This window comes from Lepidochelys kempii, chromosome 3 (assembly GCF_965140265.1).
Source record: "Lepidochelys kempii isolate rLepKem1 chromosome 3, rLepKem1.hap2, whole genome shotgun sequence".
Lineage (NCBI taxonomy): Eukaryota > Metazoa > Chordata > Testudines > Cheloniidae > Lepidochelys > Lepidochelys kempii.
This window is the reverse complement of record NC_133258.1, coordinates 145,349,274-145,370,923: the sequence shown is the minus strand read 5'-3', so window position 1 is coordinate 145,370,923 and position 21,650 is coordinate 145,349,274. Positions and strand designations below refer to the sequence as shown.

The 21,650-nt window shown below is 41.0% G+C and overlaps 3 protein-coding genes across 11 annotated transcripts in view; 2 read left to right on the top strand and 1 right to left on the bottom strand.

Annotated features, from left to right (window-relative positions):
* The window catches only part of EIF2AK2 (eukaryotic translation initiation factor 2 alpha kinase 2), a 42,779-nt gene extending 33,282 nt beyond the window's left edge, over positions 1-9,497 (top strand). For all 3 annotated transcript variants that reach the window (XM_073338388.1, XM_073338389.1, XM_073338390.1), the window contains 3 exons: positions 713-811; positions 5,449-5,511; positions 5,612-9,497. In XM_073338388.1, coding sequence (XP_073194489.1) covers positions 713-811; positions 5,449-5,511; positions 5,612-5,737 — 288 coding nt within the window. In that variant the 3' untranslated portion in view covers positions 5,738-9,497. The remainder of the gene's footprint in view (positions 1-712; positions 812-5,448; positions 5,512-5,611) is intronic.
* Positions 9,498-10,737: 1,240 nt separating this feature from the next.
* Positions 10,738-21,364, bottom strand: GPATCH11 (G-patch domain containing 11). Of its 2 annotated transcripts, XM_073338391.1 has the most exons (9): positions 20,976-21,174; positions 18,976-19,059; positions 16,871-17,097; positions 15,871-15,912; positions 15,670-15,790; positions 14,950-15,040; positions 12,979-13,083; positions 12,143-12,224; positions 10,738-11,639 (listed from the first exon to the last, which is right to left on the bottom strand). In XM_073338391.1, the coding sequence occupies exons 2-9, from the start codon at positions 19,023-19,025 to the stop codon at positions 11,584-11,586; spliced, it is 774 nt and encodes a 257-aa protein (XP_073194492.1). In that variant the 5' UTR covers positions 19,026-19,059; positions 20,976-21,174; the 3' UTR covers positions 10,738-11,583. The 2 variants fall into 2 exon arrangements, with proteins under 2 accessions (XP_073194492.1, XP_073194493.1); XM_073338392.1 differs by lacking the exon at positions 18,976-19,059 and having other exon boundaries at positions 20,976-21,364.
* Positions 21,035-21,650, top strand: part of HEATR5B (HEAT repeat containing 5B) — a 96,034-nt gene continuing 95,418 nt past the window's right edge. For 5 of the 6 annotated variants that reach the window (XM_073338385.1, XM_073338383.1, XM_073338384.1 and 2 more), the window contains exon 1: positions 21,035-21,139. The gene's annotated coding sequence lies outside the window, so the exon portion shown is untranslated. Of the gene's footprint in view, positions 21,140-21,161; positions 21,646-21,650 lie in introns of those variants that run through there. The other variant, XM_073338380.1, reaches the window with a different exon arrangement.

The window sequence follows — 21,650 nt, the reverse complement described above, 5'->3', positions numbered from 1 at the left end:
GCAGGTTTAATAGTAAGACATCAGAAGATATGAGTGTCTCCATAGTTATCCTTGCATTTAAGTCCAGATTTAGCCATCCCTGTCCTAATTTCTCCAGTACTAAACCAGTTGCCTAAAGTTTTCCAGGTGTGATCCTAAACCAGGATAGATTTTTTTTTTTTTTTAAACTGGAAAATCTGAAGCAAATTGCACAAGTCAGTTGTGAAATGAGGTGATCCTCTCTCATTGATACTGTCTTACGTTACAAAGTTTGAAGTCAGTGGGAGCTGTGGGTGATCAGCAATTTTGAAAATCAGGCCACTAATTTAGGTACCGAAATGTGAATTTGGGTAACTTTAGGCATCCATTATTGAAAATCTTGGCCTTAGAATCTCTGTGTCTGATTCCCTATCTGGAAGGGGGAATCAATTACTTATCCTACGTATGTGGGACTATGGATGCTTTAAAGTCTGTATATTTCATTTTACTTAACAGTAAATATTATCTCTGTTTCACAGATGGGGCATCTTTGGCACAGAGATTTAAGGACTTGTATGAGGGCCTGGTGGTCCCAATCATGCCGTCCTAAGGCAAAACTCCCATTGACTTCATAGGGATTTTAGCTTGTATAAATACTGCAGAATTGAATTGTATGAAAACACTTCAATTATGATACATTTTTAGACCTAAAAGGCATGTCTGGTATATGCTATTTTTATTGTAATCATCACAGGCTGGAGACAAATATGGACAGGAAGTGGATATATTTGCACTAGGATTAATTCTCTTTGAAATTCTTTGGATATTTTCCACTGATGCTGAAAAATTTCAGGTAAGTAATCTTAAATTATTAATGAAAAGTAGGTCAGAAGAAAACTATATAAGGCAAAATATGACTTGACGTATTACTTGTATATTATGTAGTGTTCCTTATTGCCCCATATGTCTGGAATACCTTCCTTATACCAGTACATCAGGTGTTCATCCTCTCTTCATTCTTGTCCTTCCTGAAAATTCATTTCAGTGAGGCCCACATATTCATATTACTTTTGTGAATAAAAGCTGTCTTCAAAATTTAAAACAAAAATTACCCTAGCACCATTCACTTGTCAATGTGTTTTGGTGCTCTCTGTTTGTCACCTCTGTGTAGTCTTTCATTTTATTTAAAGTGAATTTTGTAATGTGGTACTACACCACCCTGGGATCAGCTCTGGCACCTACAGTTTCAATCTTAACAGAGTGAAAGTCACCTTTGCTACTTGCTTCAGATTTAGAGTCTCTAGGAACACATAAAGACCAAGGGTAGTGACCACACAGACATTCACGAGTACAAGATCTAGTCTGTTTTACAAGTTTTATTAAAGTTTCAGTTAAAGTTTTGAATACCCAAGCATACAGAAATTCTTTCCAAACCTACGCACAAGTTACAAATATAGTTCGATTCACATCCTTAACAAGTGTTAGGGTCTGATAGGTCTCTCATGAATTGATTATTAGTAGAGGGATGGTTCCTGCTGGAGTTTCCCATAGGAAGCTCAATTTTCCTAATCTAGGCACCCTTTTTTATAATGTAATTCTGACTATACCTCATTAGCATTTCTGCACATCAAGCACCCTGCGGTTAGGGCATGTGTTAGCAAAACGTGATTACTGGGTATCTTGTAAGCAAAAAATTACTTTTACTGTTAATTTTTTGCAATATCACCCACTGGTACATCTTTTCCCGTAATCTTAGGGCATCGGGTTATTCTTCGGTCACTTAGTTATATCAGCATTTCTTAATTTGATGGCCTAGTATGGGTAAGCTAAAATCTTACAGGCCTCAGCCTGTAGGCCTTGCGTTTCCACCCTACTTACTTTTACCCGGTACAATTCCTCTAAATACTGATCAATCTTATACTTCTATAATCCTACAAATTAACTCTAATTAACATACAATGAATATATATGACATTGATTAATCATAACATCACACAATAAATGAACAATAAACTAAAATCATTGGCTACATCTGCTATCTGTTGCATCCAATGAAGTGAGCTGTAGCTCACAAAAGCTTATGCTCAAATAAATTTGTTAGTCTCTAAGGTGCCACAAGTACTCCTTGTCTATTTGCTATCTAGTCTGTCAGACAGCTCTGCTGTCTAGTACAGCAAACTTAATCTCCATCAGAGACGGGAAGAGAGAGCAAGCGATATGAATTGAGATACTTATGTGGCCCTCAGCACTATGGTATCTGAGTGTATCATTATTTATCCTCACAAAAACCCTGTGAGGTAAAGAAATATTGTGTTATTTTACAGGTGTGCAACTGAAGTACAGCGAGATTAAGACCCTGATCCTCCAAATACTTAACAACGTGTTTCAGAGTAGCAGCCGTGTTAGTCTGTATCTGCAAAAAGAACAGGAGTACTTGTGGCACCTTAGAGACTAACAAATTTATTTGAGCATAAGCTTTCATGGGCTAAAACCCACTTCATCGGATGCATGCAGTGGAAAATACAGTAGGAAGATACACACACACACACACACACACACACAGAGAATGTGAAACAATGGGTGTTATCATACACACTATAACGAGAGTGATCAGTTAAGGTGAGCTATTACCAGCAGGAGAGAAAAATAACCTTTTGTAGTGATAATCAAGATGGGCCATTTCCAGCAGTTGACAAGAATGTGTGAGGAACAGTAGGGAGAAAGATAAACATGGGGAAATAGTTTTACTTTGTGTAATGACACGTCCACTCCCAGTCTTTATTCAAGCCTAATTTAATGTTGTCCAGTTGCAAATTAATTCCAATTCAGCAGTCTCTCCAAAGAGAGACTGCTGGTCACCCGATTACAGACCTAAAAGTCACAATATTACAACAAAAAAACTTCAAAAACAGACTCCAACGAGAGACTGCTGAATTGGAATTAATTTGAAAACTGGACACCATTACATTAGGCTTAAGTAAAGACTGGGAGTAGACGTGTCATTACACAAAGTAAAAGTATTTCCCCATGTTTATTTTTCCCCCCTACTGTTCCTCACACGTTCTTGTCAACTGCTGGAAATGGCCCATCTTGATTATCACTACAAAAGGTTATTTTTCTCTCCTGCTGGTAATAGCTCACATTAATGAGAGTGATGATAACATCCATTGTTTCATGTTCTCTCTGTGTGTGTGTGTGTGTGTGTGTGTGTATATATATATATTATAATCTTCCCACTGTATTTTCCACTGCATGCATCCGATGAAGTCAGTTTTAGCCCACGAAAGCTTATGCTCAAATAAATTTGTTAGTTTCTAAGGTGCCACAAGTACTCCTGTTCTTTTAACCATGTGTGTAACTTTATGCTAGGGCTGGGTTGTAAAGGGTATATATATATTTTTTTTTAAATGAGAAATTAAAAAAAAAATCTTAAAATTTTTTTCCATGGGAAAAAAACAAGTTGCTTTTGTCAAACTGAATTTTTTTTCAACGTTCAAAAAGCAAGAAAATGTTAGAATTTAGGTGTTTTGCTTGATTTTCACTATCTCTTCTCTCCCTTTATCCTCCAAAAGGGTAAGAATAAGGGAGGGGAGAAAAAAGAGAAGATAAGAGAGAACCCCCCGCAAAAAAACACTTGTTCAAAAATTAAACAAGTTTTTATTTGAAACAAATTGTTTCACTTTTTGTTTAAAAAAATGATTTTTGAAATCAATATTGCTGCCAACATTTTTTGCCCTTTTTTTTAATTTTAATTAAAAAGACATTTTTCATCAGTAAACCTTTTTTACCGGCTCTACTTTATGCACATGAGTAGTCTTATTGAAGTGTATGGTATTACTCAGGTGCATAAACTTACACATGTGTTTCAGTCTTTTCAGGATTGGGGCCTTGCGCAAAGTCACACAGTAAGTCTGTGGCAGAGACAGAAATTGAACCTGGAGCTACATCCCAGTCCAGTGCCTAACTATAAAACTATCCTCCTGTCCTGTAAAATATATATTGCATTTACCCGCATGGGACTGAAGCACTCTGCAGCTAGTAACCTACACACCCTGCTTTGTACTCTTGATGTCTGGGATGCTTTTTGACTGGATTTGCTGACAGGTCAAATTACATTGAGGGGAGGGGAAAAGGGAAATGGCTAGTCTGATACGTGCTATACTAAATCTCTGGGGTACCTTATTTTGCAGCCCTCATTCTGGCAAAACTTCCTTTTGAAGTCAGTGAGAGTTTTGCTCAAGTAAGGACCATAGGAATTGGTCAACAGGCATGTGTCTGATGACCAAAACAGAGGTTTCTGTCTTTGCCTTCAGCATTATTTTTTAAAATTAGACCTCTGATGCTACCTTTATCCTTTTTGCTGTAATGCTTGTCCTCTTGATTTAGTTGGGGATTGGTCCTGCTTTGAGCAGGGGATTGGACTAGATGACCTCCTGAGGTCCCTTCCAACCCTGATATTCTGTGATTCTCTTTCCCCTGCCTTCCTAATGCTGGTCACCTTCCTCTGTTATGTCTTGTCTTCAGTGACAGGCTTTTTGGGGCAGGGAGCATAGCTAAAATTTTCAAACCTGAAAACTGTGCCTGAAATTAAGCTCTTAAATCCATATATGAACACCTAACTAGATGTGATCTGATTTTTCAAAGGTACAAAGCACCTGCCACTGTTACTGACTTAATTTAGAGTGAGGGTTGCTCAGCATCTTTGAAAATTAGGCCACTTCTGTTTATGTACCTAAATACGTATTTAGGAGCATAATTTTAGGCACCTGGGTTTAAAAATGTTGGTCATTGTGACTTAGCACTGATTATTTAAAAGTGACTTAAAAAGGTGTTTTTGAATTTTTCTAATGGCATTCATGGTGTGTGTGTAACATAAGTCCTCCACGTTATATTTTATATTTTCTGTGAGATAGTAACCATAAAGCCCATGGACATATTAATCACAGACTGTAATCTGAGTCTGAGATTTTTTTTCTTTCCTGCCTACCTCCCTTCCCTGTCTTGCATTCTCTGAAACACTGTAGCAATGTTAAAAGTAAAGATTGTGTGTGTGGTGGGGGGAATGCTATTTGCATCCCCTTGTCTCACAAGTAGCAATGATGCCCGCAGGGGCAGAGTTAAAGTCCTCTCCTGTAGATTTTTCCACGGGGTTTGGGATGCAGAACTACTGGTTTTTTTTAATTGACAGTGAGAACCAGGGATTTGACAAAAATGAGGCAGAAGCAGGTCTTCATGGACCTTGAGGCTCATAAGGTGAAAAAGTCGTCAAACTCAAAGCTTTACAGAACACTTTTAAAAACACCTTACAGCCAAATTGAAAGCTTTCAGATACTTCCTTTGACAAATGCTGTCTTCTGAAGACTCGCTCTCTCCCTATCACTACATTTTGTGATTATTTTGTTTTCATACTTTGTGTGGTTCAATTGCAGAGCTTCAAAATGTAGTCAATGAAAATATCATACTAAAAAAATTATTTGGTGTCGTTTTTAGGAGTGGCACAAAATAAGAGAATGTGTACTTCCAGAGGAGTTCAGCAAGAAATTTCCGGCAGAGGTACAGTATAACACATTATTTCATCTATTTCCTCATTATTCATGTTCAGAATTTTATTTCCTCTAATATATACTGTACCTTGTTTGTTTGTTTTTTACAGAAACACATAATTGAGCAATTGCTCTCAAAAGACGTTGCAAAGAGACCTTCGGCATCTGGTGTACTGGAGCTTTTGAAGTTTGTTGCTAAAAAGAATCCAGATACAAAGAACATACATACGTGTTAGGCACCCTGTTTAAAGGAACAGCATAAGCTCTGTTTTGGTCTAGAATTTGACTCCCCCCCGCCCCCCTTAAAATTGCTGAAATGTGACAAACATATTTGGAATCTTAGGTTCAATCCTATTGTCCTGCACAAAACTTGGCTTTACATGGGGATCTCTGCAGGGATTGGGGGAATGAAAGCCTCTTGTGATCCAGAGCATCAGTATAAATTTCTGCTTTATACCCCATAGTCTGGAGCCTTGTGCCCCTGCCCTTTCTCACCTCTGGGCAGGTGGTGGGTATCGTGTTTTACAGGTGGATCAGCAGTCATGGACCCATAGTTATGTTCATCCTTGGCTGACGAGGGAACCACTGTGCAGTATTACCCCATGGTACTTCATGGGGTGGAGAGGTCCGTCTACAGTCTGCCCCTGCTGTACAACAGAACGTCAGCAGGTCCAGTGCTTATTTCTATAAGTATGAAGGAGGCAGGATTTGACCTTTTATACTTAAGTTTGCTGCTGCCTGCTGTTTTAAATCTTTTGCTCTCTCCCAGCAGTAACCATTTATTTTTATGTCACCTAGAAATATTGTGGCTTTTTTGCAGTAGGAAATTTTAGGAAAAATTGCCACTTCTGGCTGTATGGGTGGGAGTGCTAGGGCTAGGTTCACAAGAGGGACTTGGGTGCCTAGTGTAGCAGTTAGGCACCTAAGTCCAACATTTAGGCATCTCTTGTACTCACAAAATCACTGCTCAGCTGCCATCTAACCTTGTAGGCCCCTAAAGTCCCAAGGTGACTAAGTTTCTACTGGTGAAGTCCCAGAGGCTCCCAACTTTTCGTGGCTGGACATGGTCACTCAGGATGTGGGAAACCTGGGGTCAAATCTCTACTCTGCTGGGTCCTTCCACCTCCCAGGAGAGTATCCAAACCACTGGTTTCAATCTCTTGTTGAAGCCGCTCTACTTTGTATTAGCTAATGAAATATTCATAGGGCCAGAGAAAGAATTTGAGTGACTCTAGTGGTTAGATCAGTCACCTGGGAGGTAGGAAACTCAAGTTCAAGTCCCTTCTCCACATCAGGCAGTGTAGAGATTTGACCCCAGATCTCCTACATCCTGTGTGAGGGCTCTAAGTGCTGTGCTATGGGGTGATCTTCCTTTGTGGTTTTTCATGAAAAATAATTGACCTGGCGTAGGTGCCTAAGTCCAGGAGAAAGGTGTGAATCCCAAGTGGAGATAGGTGTCTCCCTCTAGTTGGGACTTAAGCATTCAACTCCCTTAAGCCCCTGGGAGGCCACAAACAGCTTTCAGGGGGTCCACCAAGCAGGGCCAGTGTTAGACTCGCTGGGGCCCCAGGGCAGAAAGCTGAAGCCCCACCATATGGGGCAGAAAGCTGAAGCCCCACCATATGGGGCTGAAGCCTGGGGCCGAAGCCTGGGACCCAGAGCCGATAACATGGGGCTGAAGCTGAAGCCTGAGCAATGTAGCTCTGCAGGGACCTTTGTGGTATGGGGCTCCAGGCAATTGCCCTGCTTGCTATCCCCTAATGCCGGCTCTGGCTTTTATATGCGGAAAACAAGTTATTGTGGTACAAGTGGGCCGTGGAGTTTTTATAGCATGTTGTGGGGGCATCAGAAAGAAAAAGGTTGAGAATCCCTGGCATAGGCCATATCCCTCTCCACAGCATTTCCACCTAAGCTAGGTAGGCTCAGTGGACTGGCTTTTGTGAATCCCATTCTAACTCTCCCCATGCATTGTACATTGTGCCTAACTCAGGACTGTGAATTCCACTAAAAGGCAGGGCACCTACAAGTCCCCTTTGTGACTATATAGCCTCTTGTGTAGAGAAGGTTCATCTGTCTTTATTACTGTCTGACAGTATGGGAAAATAGCTGAAGTTTTCTCTAGACAAGGTCTGTGTTGTGTGCTCTTCAGTGGCCGATTGGTATCTACATATAATTAGCAATAGCTAATATGCTTGTTGCTGGCACATAGACCAAAATATCTGTTAAAGCACTTTTGAAGTTTATTTTTATTACATTAGTATAATGAATTTCACTTCACTTAAAGACACCAGACAAGTTAATGTTTGCCAAATGGAAAATGATTAAATTTGGTAAAAAAGCATTAGAAATGTTATACATATTTGAAGATTGCAAGCTTTTTGGGCTTTTTGTCTTTATACCTGAATGTTAAATTATTAACAAATTGCTGGTGCTGTATAAATAATGCTAATACGATGAGGGTGTTTCAAACAATGAAGAATTTAAAAATATTTAGGCTCTTAAAGAATGGGTCCCTTTGAGAATTAAAGCTCAGTTTAACGATTCACTTTATAGAAACCAGGTGTCACAATGAGTCAACACAGCAGTTTTCAAACTTTTTGAGCTGAGCCTCCCTTTGAGTTACAATTTTTGGTTATGCCCCCCAAACCCAGACAAAAGGAGGCGAGTCGGGGTAGAGGTGGTACTTCCTCCTCAAGCCCCGCCACTTGCCTTCTCCCCCTCTCCCAAATATTCCTCTACACCTCCACAGTTTGAAAACTGAATTAACACGTAAGATCTAGTTTTTGTCTTTTGAAGATTGGGATTTGTCTCTGAAATGTAAATCCACATCCTGCCCAAGTCAGCTGTGTCAATTGCTTGGGCTCCACAATGTTCCCTCAGTAGCAGCCTCATAGTAATTATGTGGTCTCCAATCTCTGTCTACTTCCCAGGAGAAGAGTCTGTGACACCACCTCACTCTCCAACTATATATACCACATGGAGACAGGGACGCTGGAACAGTTTGTATAATGGGGTTCTTGAGAGCTATTGAACCAAACTGTAAACTCTGTATATGATGGAAACCACTTCAAGCCAGGGCGTGCTGCAGCACTCCCAAGTTCCAGCACCTATGCATGGAGATGAGTTGTGGTGAGGCAGGTGCCACAGACAAAGTAGTTGTGGAGGGAAGGGAGAGTGCTATCAGTAAGAGGCCAAGGGACCTTCAGATTAAGGAAACAATCTCCAATAAGTTGTGGAGAGGGAGAGTGACCCCAGTAAATACCATCCCCTCCCTGCACTCCCAATCTTTTTCTCTCTTCCCCCAGGATACCAACCCTGTCCTATAAGATCAAGGAGTTCAGTTGAGTCTTTAACATTGGGTTGCATAGTTCAAGCACTTTAGATTTTTGGCGGGCATGTTTTAATAGTAAAGCCCTGGCTGTGCTTATAAAGAGCAGTTGGAGGTAGGAATCAGGTTGTTACAGGCATTTTTAACGCTTTCATCATAGCAACATGTCAGTGCCAAAGGGTAACATAATCATTCCTTAAAAGCTGTTTGTAGAAATTAAGGCCCCAGTCTTGCAGTGAGAAGAGATCTGCCTGCTGATATCCTTGTGCCTTTGTAGGAATCCATTGGTCCACTTACAGACCTCATTGCAAAAACAGGGCCCAAATTTACAATGTTAGGTTTGTAGATAAAGTACTATTTTGATTCTTAGAAACAGTGGATAAATTCACAATTTTTGTTCTTATACTGATCAAGTATTAGAATGAATAGTATGCCTGAAAAAAAAACCCAGCCACTGCAGGATAGCAGATGTGTTCTTAAGTCTGTGCTCTCTGAAGTAGGGAAATTTTGGTGCTGGCCTGCTATCCAGTGTTCAATTTTATATAAATTCTAAACTTGTGGTGCATTCTTCTGTAACAAATGAGAATACATGTAAGCTTTGCTCATTCGTTGTGAGGTGACTGTAAGTGTTTGCTGCTTCCCCATTAAAACAAATGTTTGAAATCTTCCTTTTTGGACAAATTCCTCTTTCCTAATGACTCAAGATGCCAGTGAGAGTATATCCTAGCCCAGAGAAAAGCCACCTAATTGGATTTCCTTTCCTCTCAGGGAAAGTTCTGTAATATTCATCTGTGACAGGGTATACCAGACCTTCTGAGGCCATCTGCTGAAGGTCTTGTGGCCCTGCCACACCCCGTCCCAGAAAAGGGCAGTGGAAAGGATCCTCCGAGCTGCCTAGAGTGGCTGTGTGCGACACAGCCAATCAGGACCCAGCAGGTCCGATAAGATGAACCTGCAGGGCAAGAGTAGGTTCATTCCCTTGCTGGAGCTGGAGGAGTGTGGATGGTGTGTAACTGGCTGAGGGAGCTGCAGGATCTGGGACAGGGCAGTGCTGCCACAAGCCGGGGAGAGTGAGAAGGGTGAAGATGGCAATGGGGCCAAGGGGAAGCGGACCAGGGAATTAGAGCAGTGGCCCGACTTAGATGAGGGACACAGTGGATGGCTGCTCTCAATAGGGTCCCTGGGCTGGGACCCAGAGTAGTGGGTTGGCCTGGGTCCCTCCCCCCCCCATTAGCCACTGGGCAAAGTGGCCTGGATGTTGAAGCACCCCAGAGCGGGAACTGAACTGCAGTAGCCTAGCTGGAGAGCTGTGGTCAGAAAGGCCCTATGAGGGTGAAGAGTCTTCAGAGAGAAAGCCCTCATACCAGGGTTGGGGGACTACTGGATTGATTGTGAGCCGAGCCCAGGGAGGGCTAAAGAGATATTCCAACCAAGGGATACTGGGATAGACCCCTCTTGGACTGTTTTTTCTGGAGGGGGTTTGTTTGCCTACACATTCAGACACGTGAGACTTGGCCGGAGGGCTGAGTCACCGCAGACCTACCACAAACAGAGAGAGCACATGCACTCAGCCAAGGGGGTGCTTGTGAGACGTGAATGTGCCCTGTTACAACATCTTACTGGCATGGAATAACTAAGAGGTCCTCTGCCACTTGCCCATTAAACTTCAAGATTTACAACAGTAAAGTCTCTGTTCACCACAACTGATGGGTAGGTGGTTGTCTCAGTCCAACTCTATGATGTGTCTAACAAGCTGCTGCCTGCCTTACAGTAAAAGCTAATTCTTCTAGTTCAGCTCCTTTTTCTGTCAGCATTATGGATTTACTTCTACTAGCAGTTGCTGCTCATAGACAATGCTGCCACTGTTCAGTAGGTATTGATTGAATGGAACCAAGTTGGACAAAAAGATAGTTACAAAAAGCTGTTTAATTATGAACAAAACACTTTAAAAATACCCGCTAAATTGATGAAATTTAGAGTTTCTATGCAAACATCCACATTTACATTAAGCAACAGTGATTGATACAAGGTCAGACCATTTTCAACCATCAGCATTCACGTCTGGCTGATTATGTTGACAAAAATAAACTTAAGATTCAAATCAGACATCCTCATGGAGGACGCATGTTAAATGACTTGTCTAACACTGTATACTATAAAGACTTAACCAATATTCACTGTCAACTGATTATCTTCTATTCCATGCTTTATGTTATGTGGGAAACGAAGGGCAGTGTTTATTTCCCCAACGAAGCCTTTAAAATGTTGGTTACAAAGTCAAGTACTGTCCATTTCCAATCTCCATCCGTTCACAATCTCTCTCACACACAAATTTAGCAGTCTGAACCTAGGTACCTCCAACTGGAGGCGTACAGAAATAATAAACCATAACAATTTGGTGCAGTTAGCTGCCTGTCCTCTGAGGGGCAAGACTGGAATTGCAGAGATAGTACCAACTAGTTTTTAGTTTGGTAGAAACCTGCAAAACTCCTGCCTCAACCTAAATTATTTTGCATTAAGTACATATGTAAATTTGTAATTCCTATTAAATAGTGAGTTCAATGACTAGCTTCACTTTAAAAAAAATCCAAAATCTACAAATGCTTCTGTGCTTTCAAAAGTGTGTGCTCTGAATCTTTCAATATGTCTTTCCACCTGTGTACTTGTGTGAATTCTTGATGTCCCATGGAGATATTTTAAAATACTGCTGTGAATCAACAATATTTTTCCAGCGTTCCTTTTATTATAAAGATTTTAGTCATGATCTGCTGAACTATCTCCAGGGCAGTTTGAAGATAAATCTGCAGCCTCTACAGTATAAAGGAAAATAAGATTAATATTTCAGGTATGTGAAGAAAAGATCTATAATCTTCCAAATCTTATTTAAAATAAGAGAGGGGTGGGGAGTCAGAAGAAAAGTGATGTGCTAATCTAACACTGGAGAAACAACACAAACAGATTAAGTTAATTCCAAATGGGGTTGTAGGTTGAAGTTCTTATAAACTTATAAAATAGAAAAGTGATGCTCAGGTGGGATTGATGAGGGATGTCTCAGAGGAGAATGTTACCAATTTGGCCACAAAATATTGATTCAGAGCCCATTATTGACCGTTCACTAGTCCTGGAACCCAAGAGAAGAGAAATGACTGAATTCAACCAATATATACAAAAGTTACTTCCAAGGATATCATTAGTGGCACTGGCCTCCATGGGAGTTTTGCTGGGGTAAAGAATGAATAAATAAGAATTGCAGGATACGGCTCCAAATACATAACCAAAGGAAAATTATATCCAAGATGGATTTAACTCTTACCCTCATAGGCTGTTCCACACCAGATACAATAAAGATGCTCTTCTCTTAAATAGGCAGTCAGGATTTGTAACTTCTCTATTACCTGTATATATACATACAGAGAAATATATTTTATAGCTTTGAGAAGGAATTACAATCACAGTCCTGGATGAGCCCCTGGGGTACACTGTCTTCCCTGCTAATCAATAGTTCTGTGGCTCAAAAGGGCTCGCTAAGAAAAGATCACACGATACTGCAATCAAAAACATGGAAACCTTAGTACACTGTAACTGATACTACAGCCCAAGTCTCCAAATTGTGGCTTGTGGTGCACCGATGATCTATGGAGAACTAGCTGGTGAAAGGACGTTGGCTTGTTCTTTATTTTCACCTACTAAACAACTAAAAATATCCTACTTCAATTGAATGATGTTCCTGATAGGATTCTTTTTATCACCCACCTCCGCCACAGACTGAACTCATTAGAATAACACCACTGGTGGGTTCTTGGGCATAAAGGACATAATTTTCAAAACTGACTGTTTTGAGGGCCCTGATTTTTAGAGGCAATTACTCAGCATCTTCTGAAAACTAGACCCATAAAGTGTAAAATTGGGCACCTAAAAATAAGACACTCAAAATCACTACTCTTTTGAAAATTTTGGCCCAAAGGTGAGGTAGTGCTATTTAATTTTGCTCTTTTACTCCAAATCAGTACAATCATGCTTTATACTCCACCTAATATTATTGCAAAATCACTTTGCAAGGCAGAAAGAGAGACACTTAGAACTTTAATACACACATACATGTTTTACAAATAAAGACCGCTTCATACTAACTTCTGTTTCAGCACTCACACTTAAGTCTGAACCTTTGTATTCATCCTTTTCTTCCTCCTCTTGATCTTTTTCTTCTTGCTCAGGTTCTGTCCAGTACCAAATCTCCTTGGGAACGTTAATATCCTTAAAAATAAAAAAAAAATTACAAGCAAAGTTCTCTCTGTCGCTATAGGTTTCTCCAGCAGATGCCTGATGAATGCAGTTTATAATGGGACAAGTATCACTTTATAAACTTTGTTATAAAGTATGATCTTGAGACACTGAAGCTTCAAGAACAGAACTGATCGAATTTAGATCACATTGGACCACAGCAAGGGTTATCTGTGGGTTTGTTGCTTTTTAAAAACAAATTTAAAGTTTTTATTAAAATAAACTTTTGTGCCAGATATGCTAGTAAAGTTCAAGACTGCACAGCAAACTATTCTTGTTTCTTTTGTCACTGGTTCTCTTTATTGCCCATGTCCACTTTCAGAAGGCTCTTTTTATGACTTTACAGTTCAAAATCCTGAGTCTGCACATGCCCATCATTGTGAAGCTCCTCCCTCACCTAGGATGGCAGGTGAGCAGCCTCCTCTGAGCCAGACTGAGAAGCCTGACACAAGCTACCACGAGACATAAAAATAGTAAATGGTTAGTAAGGTGGAAGAGGCCTTCTAGCTGATATCTGAAGTATCCTTAAAAAGCTTACACACCAAAATGAATTCACATGGAACATATTTCTTGTCTCTAAGCCCAAGGATGTAACTTCTGTCGCATATAAGCTCTATTAGACCATGGGACACAGGCTCTCGCAGTGCAGCATTCCCCCAGGCTGGCTACTAGCAAGCTGGCAATAGGCACACACCAACTCCTAAGCCCTCTGAGGATACGCTTGGTGTGTCCAGCATCTGTTCCACTGGACATTCACATAATTCCCAGATCCTCTGCTCCCAAAGGAACAGTCCACCCCTGCTTGCCAGTTATACTTTAGATCACAGCACTGCTTAAGATACAACACTTAGATTTGTTTACAGAGAAAATATAAGTTTATTTAACAAAGATTCAAATCATAGCATGCAGAAATATTGGAAACAAAGGGTTACATACAAAATAAAATCATAACACAGGTACCAGAGCCTAAACTTAATTAACAAGACACGCCCTTCTTTAATTAAGTTTAGCTCACCCCAAAGTCTTCCCAGTGTTTTTCAGCAAAGCCTGGCTGTCATCCTTTTTTCATAAGGCAAACACATGGTCAACTTACTTCCTAGATGAAGGATAATTGGGTTACCTCTGCACCCCCAGATATAGTTCCACCAATCCACTGTCTTTACTTGTAAAAAGGGTAATCCCCCATACCTTGTTTTTTTCCTGTCTAGAATCTCCCCCTGGAGACTTTGCAATCACTTGATTAGTATTTTTTTCAGACTGTAGATAGGCATTCATTGTGAAGTACACATCACTCAATCTGCATATAGCCAGTCAGCCAGAAAAGTTTCTTGTTTGAAAGAAACTTGTTTAACACCTTTTGGTGACCAGCTCCAAGTCAGAAACTGTAAGAACATCATTTTCAGTGTGTGTGTATATATATACACACACATACACACCGTAAGAACATCATTTTCTGTGTGTGTGTATATACACACACACACACGTAACTCCTTACATATTATCCATCAATAAATTTCATAATGATCATGATGACCAGTGTGACACAAGCTTTCAGTAGAGATCTTGCATTACATCCTTTGGTGAACTAGGATGTAGATACTAGACCCATGGGATCCCTGTAACCCTTATGTACCCTGTGCCCTCTGCCAGTTGGCACCAGGAGGTCCCCGGGTAACACAGGGCATCTCAGGGCATTGCCACTTCAGTCCAGTAACACCCCATATTATACAAAACTGTTAAGAAGTGAAATAATATTGTTGTACATGAAGACTGACGAATTTGTAGCCAGCTCTAAACTATAAACCATCCTTCCACACCAAAGCAGCGTATTAGCCTTACCTTTTGTGTGTCTAATTGCTGACAGGCCCGCTGGCTTTTTCTAAGGTCCCCTTCTATCTTACGTTCTTCTTGTTTGCTTTTGAATCTCATTCTGTCAATAAAAAAGTTGCTAGCTACAATCAACAGGCAGATAACAAATTCACATATTATAGGCAAGAACTTATTGTAACATAAAGAGTTGAGATTTTGGACACACCATAGTTCCCCACAACATTTGTAACTCTGCTCCTTTGTACAGGCATACAGTTCTCTGATAGGATCAGAGAAGGCCATCCTAAACAGGACCATGCTGAAGCTTAAGAATTGTAAATTTATAATTGTAAAGTTATATGTATGTATGTGTCTTCCTTGAGGAGGCTACATTTAAATAGTTTTTAAAACAGATTTCTGGTTTAAATTGCACCCTCTAATAAATGGCAATATATACATTATTTTGTCTGTCCCCGAGCATTGCTAATGTTCATAGTAATTAAGGGGCACAGCAGAGGGAATTTATGTATTTTTGTTTTCTTGTGTCAAACCATTTTTTCTTTTAAAATAATTGGCAATTACTCTCCTCAGGGCCCACTCATCACACAAACGTTATTCAGAATTGATAAGACATTTTGATGATAGTCAAACCTGAGGCAGCTAGTACCACTTTAAGATAAGTGTGAAACCGGGATCCTTTATTACATTACCTGAAAATGTTTACAATAACATGAAAATAAATCATTTTACCTAAACTGATCTGCAGCCTCTTCATCTGCTTGTTTTTTCATATGAATCTTTTTTCTGTAGTTTTCTAGCCTTTCTTCTGCTTTCCGCTTTTGTAATTCTTCATGACCAAGCCCACCTCTGCCTGTTTAAGTTCAAAACACTGTTGTGAGCAGCTGAGAGACTGTGAACTCCAACTAATTATAAGAGGTAAATATTACACACCTGTTTTAATGTTCAGAGGAATAGGCTCAACAATGCCTTCTCCTGTAGGAAAAAAGAGCAGACAGCTTATGAAGTTAGGTCTCTCCCCAAATCATAAACACAGTCGATCCAAGTATACATAAGATTTTGCCACTGAACAATTGGTTTTTATGTTTTTTTTTTTTTTTTTTAACAGATGGATAAATCAAGCATCACGGTGCACTGACAATGGACTGGCGGATCAGGCATTCCTTATTTTCTCCGTTGAATTGTAGTGTTGCTATGTGCTTCATTCAGGCTGCTGCCCTACGCACCAAAGAAGGATGGCTTAATTTGATAGGCATAACATATTAGTAATTAATAATAATCATTAATAATACACTGCACCCTTCTGTAGCATCTTTCATATGAGAATCTTCACACACTTTACAAACATTCACTAACTAAGCATCAGTGTGCCCTCACTATTCACTCATAGAATGCAACATTTATTCATCCCCTAGTGATTTACTCTGGATAGATCCCAGATGATATTTTTGCTTCACTAGGGCTCTGTGTAGAAGGACTTAGTGTCTATGTGCACAGATCCCTTTCCAGAATCAAGCTGTAAATTTGTGCAGATTGGAAATAGGTTCTTTAATATTAAAAATTACTTGCTTGGAAGGAACACCAAAATCAAAAGGCTATGCCCTGCTCCAGCTAGTAAGATTCTTGTAAACTATCATCCACATCTGAAATACCATTTAGTTAGTAGCAGTACTGTTTCTTTCTCCTCCAATTCCCCCATATCCCTCACCCTTTTTATTTCAGAGATTTTAAGGGCTTGCTCTCACCTTCTGTGCTTTCTTCTGCTGTGCCAAGGTGGCAGTTAAGAACTACGCTAACAGACAGGAGTTCTTACAGAGGTATTCATTTAATTCATCGAGAGATAGGTGGAATGGTATTAGTAACAGGTACCCTTTTAAACCCACATTTTGAAAAATGGGCATACATCTAAATTCTTAGAAGTTAACAAACTTACCACTCTTGCCAAGGGCCTGCCCACTTTTGTACCCCATCTTTTGGAGCAAAGCAAAGCCTTTGTTTTCATTTCCTAAAGCACTTTTCAACACAGTGTCACGTCTCTCTCTTTCCTCTTCTTTTAGGCTCTTTTGTCTGTTTTTCTGGTTAGCTTCTCTCTGCTTTTCTTCTTTTTGAATAGCTTCTTTCACATGCCTCACCATTGGCAATCCTGGCCTGACATCCTGTCTAAGGGAAAAAATAAGTATTAATACTGTCTTTTTTTTTTATTAAGAGGCAATAAATGTTTAATGGCAGCATAATCCATTACAATGAAATGGCGAGGACATAGAGCAGCTTTGGATAAGCAACCTCTAGTGCAGGGGTAATCAATTATTTTTTGTCAAGGTCCAAATTTCATCATCAAATTTATTTTTGTCAAGGTCCAAACTCCAGAGAAAATATATAGCTACCACTTGAGAATGGGGAGTGACTTTAAGACTGGGGAGGCCTAAATTGAAAATCTTAAGCTCTGATTTCTCCATATCTTTGAATCACTGCACTTCCATTCTAATACCAAATTTTTCAATTGCTTGTAATGGACTCAAAAATTATCTTTTGGGCCAAAACTTCTAATTCATACTCTCTGTTTGTGGTAGAAATTTGAATACAATTCATTGTGCTGTTTGAACTATAAATGTGTGAAACCCTTAAGAAAACAGGTCAATATTACCGTAATTTTTTTCACTCTGAAAACTCAGAAATAACTTTGTTCTAAAATGGTGGCTGCTCATAATCCATGGAAAACATAACTTTGATTTTTCTGATGTATGACTAAAATGTCAAATATAACGTGCATTAAACTCCCTTAAAAAAGAAATTAAATTATTTCCTCTATAACAATGTCCCTACAGCTGAAGGTCAGACATTTAATGGAGAACCTGAAACCTACTCAATTAAACTAAAAAAAAGGTTAAAAGTAGTTTCAGCTACACTACTTGTTGCTTAATCCCTCCTACTAATTCTTGTAGCTTTACCACATCTTGCAAACACACATGCTTCACTCGAGTAAACCTTTAAATGACTTTTAAGAATGACAATAATTGTATTACCTATTCTGTAATATAATTGCAAATAGAGACTATGTGTAAACTTTTAACACACAGTCAAAATGGTGTTTCCATCTGGATGCTCTCCCATCCCTACAGAACTTATCTTTTCCCATTCTCTTCTCTGCAATGCAACTGACATATCAAAGGGGATCCCATACAGCTCAATGCAAGTGTTTGGTTGCATCTTACAGAAATGCTCTTGCCTGTACAATAACTAACCAGTTTAAAAGATTAGCTCTTAAGGAAAGAATCCTTTGAAAGAGTTATTTATCCTGCCTGCTAGACTACTATACAGCTCAGATGAATTCTTTCTTGTTTAGGATCTCAGGATACTCTGTTGATGCTGAGAAATGGCAGTTACCAGAAGAGTTTCATTGGCAGCTAATCTTGCCTCATTTCCATTTCCACCTGGACATATGTCTCTACAACAGAACTGGTGAAGACTTGTAAGGAATACAGTGCTCCTCAACTTTCCACCTTAGCCACATACAAATAATTTATATTTTGGAGGACAGGCATAGTAAATGCAAAAAAAAAAAAAAAAGTACAGAGGGGGAGAGGCCCAATTTTTTTGAAGTAATTAGTGATCTGAGGTGCCTTGAATTTTTGGTGCCCAACCTGAGACACCTTAAAGGGTCCTCCTGATTTTCAGAAGGTACTGAGCAAAGGTACAGTCTCTGAAAACCAGGCCCTTTAAGATGGCATCCAATATTTAAATGGCAGCATCCAATATCAATAGCCACTTTTGAAAAATTAGGCCTAAATTTTCAATTTGGCCAAAATACTGCTTGCTCTACTCATTTGAATCATCCCATTGAAATCTCTCAGTGACTTGGGTGAGAATGAAAAGAGGATTTGGCCCTTAATGAGATACCTGGAAATTGACAGAATGGTTGATTCAGAGATGACAGGCTCTTCATAAACACTAGGGAAAAACTCAGTGAGTAAATCCCCAAAATGATCAGTATTGTTACTGGATGTAGATGTGTATGATCTACTTAGGCAAGCTACTTACTGCACATTAATAAAAGAATCAGACATATAGTCGTCGTCTTCTTCTTCCATGTTTAATATGTGTACCCTGTTCAGATCCTCTTACCTATAATGAATGAAGATATTTTATTGCACATTTTACCTTTTTAAAATGAATGGAATTGAAATAAGAAGACTGTTTTTGGGCTGAGATAAACTCACGGGTTCAGGTTTGCTATATTCAGTACTGGACAAGTGCCAAAAAACACTACTAGACTGAGGGACTGACAGCAGTTTTATCATTTGATATTTTGGGAATTACCAGGGGTAGAAATGAATGTTTCAGTTATCATCCTTGATCTCGTCTCTTGCTCAGTATAGTTCTATGGCAGCCTCACCTTGGGGACTATTGTTACTTTAGCAGGGTTACACCTCAGCTAGGAAAAAAAAAGACTACTATGTCAGTTGCTCTGATAATGCACTTGTCTAGATTTAACTTGACCCTCTTTTTCCTCGATATCCACACTTGGTATTTTTGGCATAATTTTCTTCTGTGGTTGCCCAAATTGTCTACAATTCAAAAAGCTTTTCTCCTCTTTAATTTTAAATACTTCTTGAGCTAAATAAATACCACAGGACAAATGGGTGAATCTGTATCTTTTATGAGGTTTTAAACATCATCAGAGCATTACAATTTCTTTGTCCACATTTTTTCTGCCAGGATTGGCATCCAGGGCACTGAAAAACTAGGCATCAGACAATTCACTATTTAATCAAGTTTAGGCTCCCGTTAATGTTCTCACTTTGTTCGGATTTTGTGAATTTAGGCAAAACTATCTTGAACTTTCTGCACCATCACCATGGAGATGACCCATTTGGTAGATCATCTAACCTGGCAGTTACGCCCACATTTTTTAATCTCAACATTTCTTTAAACCATTCAAGCTCACAAGGCAAATGGATGTTTTTTTATTGAAGCATATGATATAAAATAAAAAGGAATATCCATCCATCTTAATCTTGAATTCCCTAGAAAATTTCCCTAATAAATTAAATATATTTTTGTATTCTTACAGGGTCTTGATCCTGCAAATACTTAGGCAGGTGCTTAACTTACTACCCTGAGGAGTCCCACTGAAATCAAAATTTACAAAAAGTGTCACTTAAGTAAAATTAAATACAATTTAATTAAATTAGAAGTTGGTGCAATAAAAGATACTAGCTTGCCTATCTCGTCTAAGTAAAATTACAGACACATTTTTTGAAGGAGGGGGGAGGAGGAGGGCTAAAGCATGAGGTCAACATTTTCCATTTTTACCACAAACACAAGACATTTTTGCAGAATTCCAGCTATGAAGATCTGGAAGTTATAACCCGCAGAGTCCGAAAATCAGGCAAAAAATAAAGCCAGTCTGATGTTCAGTGACTGCTGCTTTGCTTCATATCTTAAGAGTTTACAAGCCCCAATTACTACCTGCACAACCAGCCTCCACCCCCAAAACCTCCCAGTATCTCCAGCCACTCCACCCCAAAACCTCCTAGCATTCCCACTCACCCCCCCTCAACACCCCCAGCCACCCCACCCCAAAACCTCCTAGCATTCCCACTCACCCCCCCTCAGCACCCCCAGCCACCCCACCCCAAAACCTCCTAGCATTCCCACTCACCCCCCCTCAGCACCCCCAGCCACCCCACCCCAAAACCTCCTAGCATTCCCACTCACCCCCCCATAGCACCGCCAGCCACTCCACCCCAAAACCTCCTAGCATTCCCACTCACCCCCCCTCAGCACCCCCAGCCACCCCACCCCAAAACCTCCCAGCATCCCCAGCCACCCCTCAGCACCCGAGCCCAAAACCTCCCAGCATCCCCCCGCCACCCCTCAGCACCCCCAGCCACCCCACCCCAAAACCTCCCAGCATCCCCCCGCCACCCCTCAGCACCCCCAGCCACCCCACCCCAAAACCTCCTAGCATTCCCACTCACCCCCCCTCAGCACCCCCACCCCAAAACCTCCCAGCATCCCCCCGGGCGGCCTCTCACCCCCCGCTCTCTCTCTGGGGCTCGGTCCTGCGCACTCTCTGCTCCGGCGCTTCCTGGGAGCCGGGCTGCGCCTGCGCCCGACCCGGCTCTTCCTGCCGCCGGGGGGAGTCTCGGTGCGCTGCTGAGAGGGGCCCGTCGGGCTCTGCTGGGGCCGCCGCTGGCGGGTGAGTGCGGGCCCGGGGGGCTCGGCGGCACCCGGGGAGCTGCTCGGAGGGGAAGCGGCCCGGGGGCAGGAAGACGCTGCCGGGAAGGGGGTCGCCGGCGGAGCCGCCCACCCCCGGCGGCCAGAAATCCTGCCCCGAGCCCCGGAGAGCCTGAGGCGGGCCTGGCCGGTGCCAGTGACAGAGGCGGGGCGCGTTTGCGAGCCTGGCCCTGCGTGCGGGGCTCGCCGAGAGCCCGGCCTGGTGGCAGGGCTCCAGCAGCGGCTGGCGATGAAACTCACCAGACCTGGCAACACCGGAGCTGGCGGTTCCCAAGGGGTGGAGTGGCCCTGCCGAGGTGGCATATGGTGCCATGGGGCTGGGGTGATGGACCTGGAGGGTAGCATGGCTCCGCAGCAGTGTTTTGTGGCCTGTGTGTGTTGTATCCTAGGATCTGTGGTTTCCAGGGCTTGTACCTCCATATTCAGGATGAAGGCTGCTGCATCATACCACTCCATAAGCAACAATTGGTGTG

What these genes read in the sequence shown, in the direction of transcription:
- GPATCH11 (XM_073338391.1), bottom strand. Translation starts at nt 19,025, where the DNA reads ATGGAAGAAGAAGACGACGACTATATGTCTGATTCTTTTATTAATGTG. An exon ending in TCCTCTGAACATTAAAACAG is followed by an intron (nt 15,791 to 15,870) that starts GTGTGTAATATT and finishes GAACTTAAACAG; the next exon opens with GCAGAGGTGGGCTTGGTCAT. An exon ending in GAGGCTGCAGATCAGTTTAG is followed by an intron (nt 15,041 to 15,669) that starts GTAAAATGATTT and finishes TTTTATTGACAG; the next exon opens with AATGAGATTCAAAAGCAAAC.